This window comes from Orycteropus afer, unplaced genomic scaffold, assembly GCF_000298275.1.
Source record: "Orycteropus afer afer isolate SDZICR_OR568_19922 unplaced genomic scaffold, OryAfe1.0 scaffold00100, whole genome shotgun sequence".
Classification (NCBI taxonomy): domain Eukaryota; kingdom Metazoa; phylum Chordata; class Mammalia; order Tubulidentata; family Orycteropodidae; genus Orycteropus; species Orycteropus afer.
The window spans coordinates 8,668,494-8,672,557 of NW_006921687.1; the positions used below are offsets into that span (position 1 = coordinate 8,668,494).

Sequence of the window (4,064 nt, forward strand, 5' to 3'; positions counted from 1 at the left end):
ATATATATATATATATATATATATTTATTCAACCTGAACATCCACCAATTGGATATAAGATTGCATTTTCTCTTATCTCCATCACTAGTGTGAATGTTAAGTGAGTGGCTGAGTTTATCTAGAAAGCTGAGCCTGATGCAGTGGAAAACAGGGCAAGATCATCCTAGGGAGATGGACTCTGAGGATACTACACCCAAGTTCTCTGAGACTGGCCTTTGTCTTGTCTTCTCCCAGCTCTATCATTAGGACTTCCTGATTTCCAGAAGCTCTCCCACCACGTGGGTCCTCTTGTACTGGAATGTGATGCTGTTCTCCTTGCTTTAGTTGGACCTGCTTGTTCCCTAATCCACTACCCGTTCCCCTTTCCCTCCAGTGGTAGGCAGTTTATTTGTAACCAGTCTCCTGTCTAAAGGATGCTGGGGTGTGCACACATGCAGGGACTGCCCACACACAGCAGGGTTAAGCCTCACAACAGAGTCCTGGATTTAGATCCCATGCAACACTACATTTTTTTAGACTTAGGTAGGACCTTCGTTACTTTGTTGTTGTTGTTGTTATTTGCCTTTAGTAGGAATGAAAATGGAGTAAGTAAGTTACCAACTTACAATGTGATGTGTTCAAATACAATTTGAGATTTACAAATTTTGTAGATTAAAGCATGAATCAGATGTTTAGAATAGGCATATTTCATCTCTAAAGTTGACCTTTATATTCTCACTTGTTTCAGCGAAGAGGAAGGAAAGCAAATCAAGGGCTGGGCAGTAAAGATCTGACAGTACTGTTTTAGCCAAATGGTATGTAATGTAGACGTTATAGTCAGTACCACTGAGGGTGTATATGTTGCTCATCTTAAGAACCATACCCTGTAGGAGTATAATTTTTCTATACAGACTCAGTTGTGTAAATAATGCCCTGTCATTAAATGTAAAGACAAAGTTAAGAACTCTCTGTGCTCTGCATTTTTATCTCAGGACAGTATTTTGTAAGATGTTGAACATAGATTTTCCTTTGCTTTGTGGACGTCTTATAGTTCCTTTGTTATAATCTTAGGATTAATGTTCTGAGATCTGTGGCAATTTATGTTAGAAAACATTTAATAGAAATTCTGAAACGTTATGCTTTTGCTCCTTCTCTCCATTTCAACTGCAGCTTGTAATAAGCATGTAGGTGCCGTGAAGTTTCCTTTGTGGGGTGGTAATTAATGGTGCTTACTGATGCATAGCCTGGAAATTTGGTTCCTGGTAGTACCGTGGATGAGAGAACAAGTTCATGCCTGGTTTATCACAACTATGGCTACAATCAGGGTCTTGTGATTTCTGCCTCATCTTGAATGACTTGTGATGCTGACTCACAGGCACGGTGGACTTGCCTGTGTACTCTCAGCTTTTAGAGAGTAAGAGCAAATGTATTGTGAGTATGTTTGCATTAGCCAGTGAAGTGAGAGAAGAAACACGGTCAGCCCTGTCTGACTTCTCTGTGAGACCACAAAGTTTCACTGCGAGACAATGTTATGTTTTCTTTGTAGTGATTTCCTCACAATTCAGAAATAGGAAATAAGTGGTACTTATTCAAATATATAGAATAACCAGATGTTGGAAGTCATTTGCAAATAATTAATTGAATAGGTTCTATTTTTAAATGATAGATTCCCTCTCCTTTCCTTGTGTTTATGTTCCGTTTGTGGTTAATGCATTTTTTTTTTTTTTTTTAACAGGCTAAACATACTTTTAACTGGCATGAACCCATTCTACTTCCATGCAGTGAATATAATTTTACACTGCCTGGTGACTCTTGTGCTGATGTACACCTGTGACAGAGCTGTCTTTAAGAATCGTGGGCTTGCTTTTGTTACGGCATTGCTTTTTGCTGTTCATCCTATTCACACTGAGGCGGTAAGTATAATTGGAACTCAGTGAAATAATGAACCAATAAAAAAAATGTATAAGCTAAACTGATTTTTCCCCCTTCCTTTCGAAATCGTGTGAATTCAAAGCTCCACTAAAGTCTTTATCTTAATATATAAATCATTCTGCTTGACAACATTTCTGGCTAAATGTTTAAAATTGCCTTTATTGTACCTCCAAGAATTAAACTGCTTTTCTAAATAACCACAGTTATTATTATAGATAGTAATAAATGGCCACAGTTTTTTATTTGCAAAAATTTAAGTCTTAATGTGTTTTAAACAGCAAGGGGCATTTTGAGATACTTCTCATGCTGAGTCATTGCCTCTGCTTTACATTTATATTTTTCCTTTTCTCACTCTGCTTTACATTTTTAATATTTATGGTGCAGAACTGTGAGTGCTAGAAGGAGGACCTTAAAAGCTAGAATGACATTCTTCATGTTACAGATACAGAGTTAGGAGAGTTAAAATTGTTTTCCAAGTTATGTTGTAAGAAGGACGGTTATTTTGTGGGTGTTGAGAAATTCATTTAGAAAGTATAGATAGTTTGTATCATTAAAAACAAAAACAACAGTTACCATGGAGTCAATTCTGACTCATGGTAAGCCCACATGAGTGAGCATAGAACTGTACTTCATAGGGTTTTGGTGGGTAATTTTTTGAAAGAAAATTGCCAGGCTTTTCTTCCAAGGTGCTTCTGAGTGGAATTGAACCACCAACTTTTTGTTAAGCAGCCAAGTCACAGTCAGTGGGTCATAGGCATTGACTCTGTATCACCCAGGAACTCTATAGCTGTCTTTAAAATATTTGCTTAATCATGAATCCAGACAGTGTTGTTTAGCTACCTTGTTTACATCTCAGCACCCTCAGCTGGTTTATTTTACATGTGATGTTAGGGGTAGACAAAGACTTTCCAAGTGGTACATGGGTCCCACAGTTTTAAAATAATTGGTTGCAGAGCTTCAGCTTGCATCTGGACTTCCCTAAAGTTGATCTGCCTGAAAACACAACTGTGGTAAAAATGGCAACTTGGTTCTCTCTTTGCCTTTCACAGTTTCCCTTTTCTCATTTTGCCAAAAGTGAGGACTACGTCTTATTCATCAGAATCTTACTATGTCCCAGGTGTACAGAGCCCTAAGATATAATACAAAGGAACAATTCAATATATCGGTGTCAGGAAAGCCTTCTTTAATTACAGCATCATAAACCCAATTACAGCTTCATATCTTTCCCTGTCTTTTACATACTTCTGTGAAGAATATGCCATGGCACTGGGAACAACGTATGGTGACCTATGTAGATGTTCTGAATTCAAAGTGGGATGGTTGTCATGAGGATGAATAATCATATGTTTGTTTGAACTGATAGAAGAAGTCTGATTTGACTGGTTGGTTTGATAATGAGAACTGGTCTTCTCAGGCTATTTGATGGACATTTTCTAAAAACAAAATACTAAATCTGTAAACCCAAGATTTTCACAATAAAACATTTAGAGAATGTAATAAGAGAAAAGAAAAATCATGTTATAAAAATTTTACATTGTCAAAGGTGTAGAATATTTTAATTTTCTCAAACCTTTCTGAGTATGTTCAACTGGACAAAGTACCTGTAAGTGAAAGAGTATAAAGTGTAAGTAATAGTCTTTTGGCAAGTGTTGGTAAAGCCTACTTCTGAAAAATTGTGAAAGCAAATGACTAATGACCTGTTACTCTAATGATGAGTATGCTTAAATGACTCATTTTCAACTAAATTAAAGGAGTACCTGGCTAAAAATAATATATGTGATTTTGTTAGTAGCTTTGGAATGTAAAGAATTAAGTCATTGGTATAACATGGTGACTTCCATTCTTATTTATGTGAATAATCTGTAAAGACAAAAACTAGGAGTAGAATTGATGCTTCATACTATTTCATTTTAACAAACAGATAATATTCTGCCAGCTATAACTGAACTTATTGAAAAGAAATGTGTTACACTTATAAGAGGTGCATTTTTGTATCATAATTCTCAGTGTTTCTAGTTTTTATGTTATATTTACAAAGTGGCTGTTAAAAATTGGAATAACTTAATATACAATTAAAAAATTTAATTCTTAGAGGCTCTGGTAGCATAGTGCCTAAGGCACTTGACTGCTAACCAGAAGGCTGGCAGTTCAAA

At 36.1% G+C, this 4,064-nt stretch overlaps 1 protein-coding gene across 1 annotated transcript in view; it reads left to right on the plus strand.

The window, feature by feature from the left end:
• TMTC1 (transmembrane O-mannosyltransferase targeting cadherins 1) overlaps nucleotides 1-4,064 on the plus strand; it is a 458,384-nt gene that overhangs the window by 16,580 nt on the left and 437,740 nt on the right. The window contains exon 2 of the mRNA XM_007943177.1: nucleotides 1,715-1,892. Within this exon, the coding sequence (XP_007941368.1) occupies nucleotides 1,715-1,892 (178 nt within the window). The remainder of the gene's footprint in view (nucleotides 1-1,714; nucleotides 1,893-4,064) is intronic.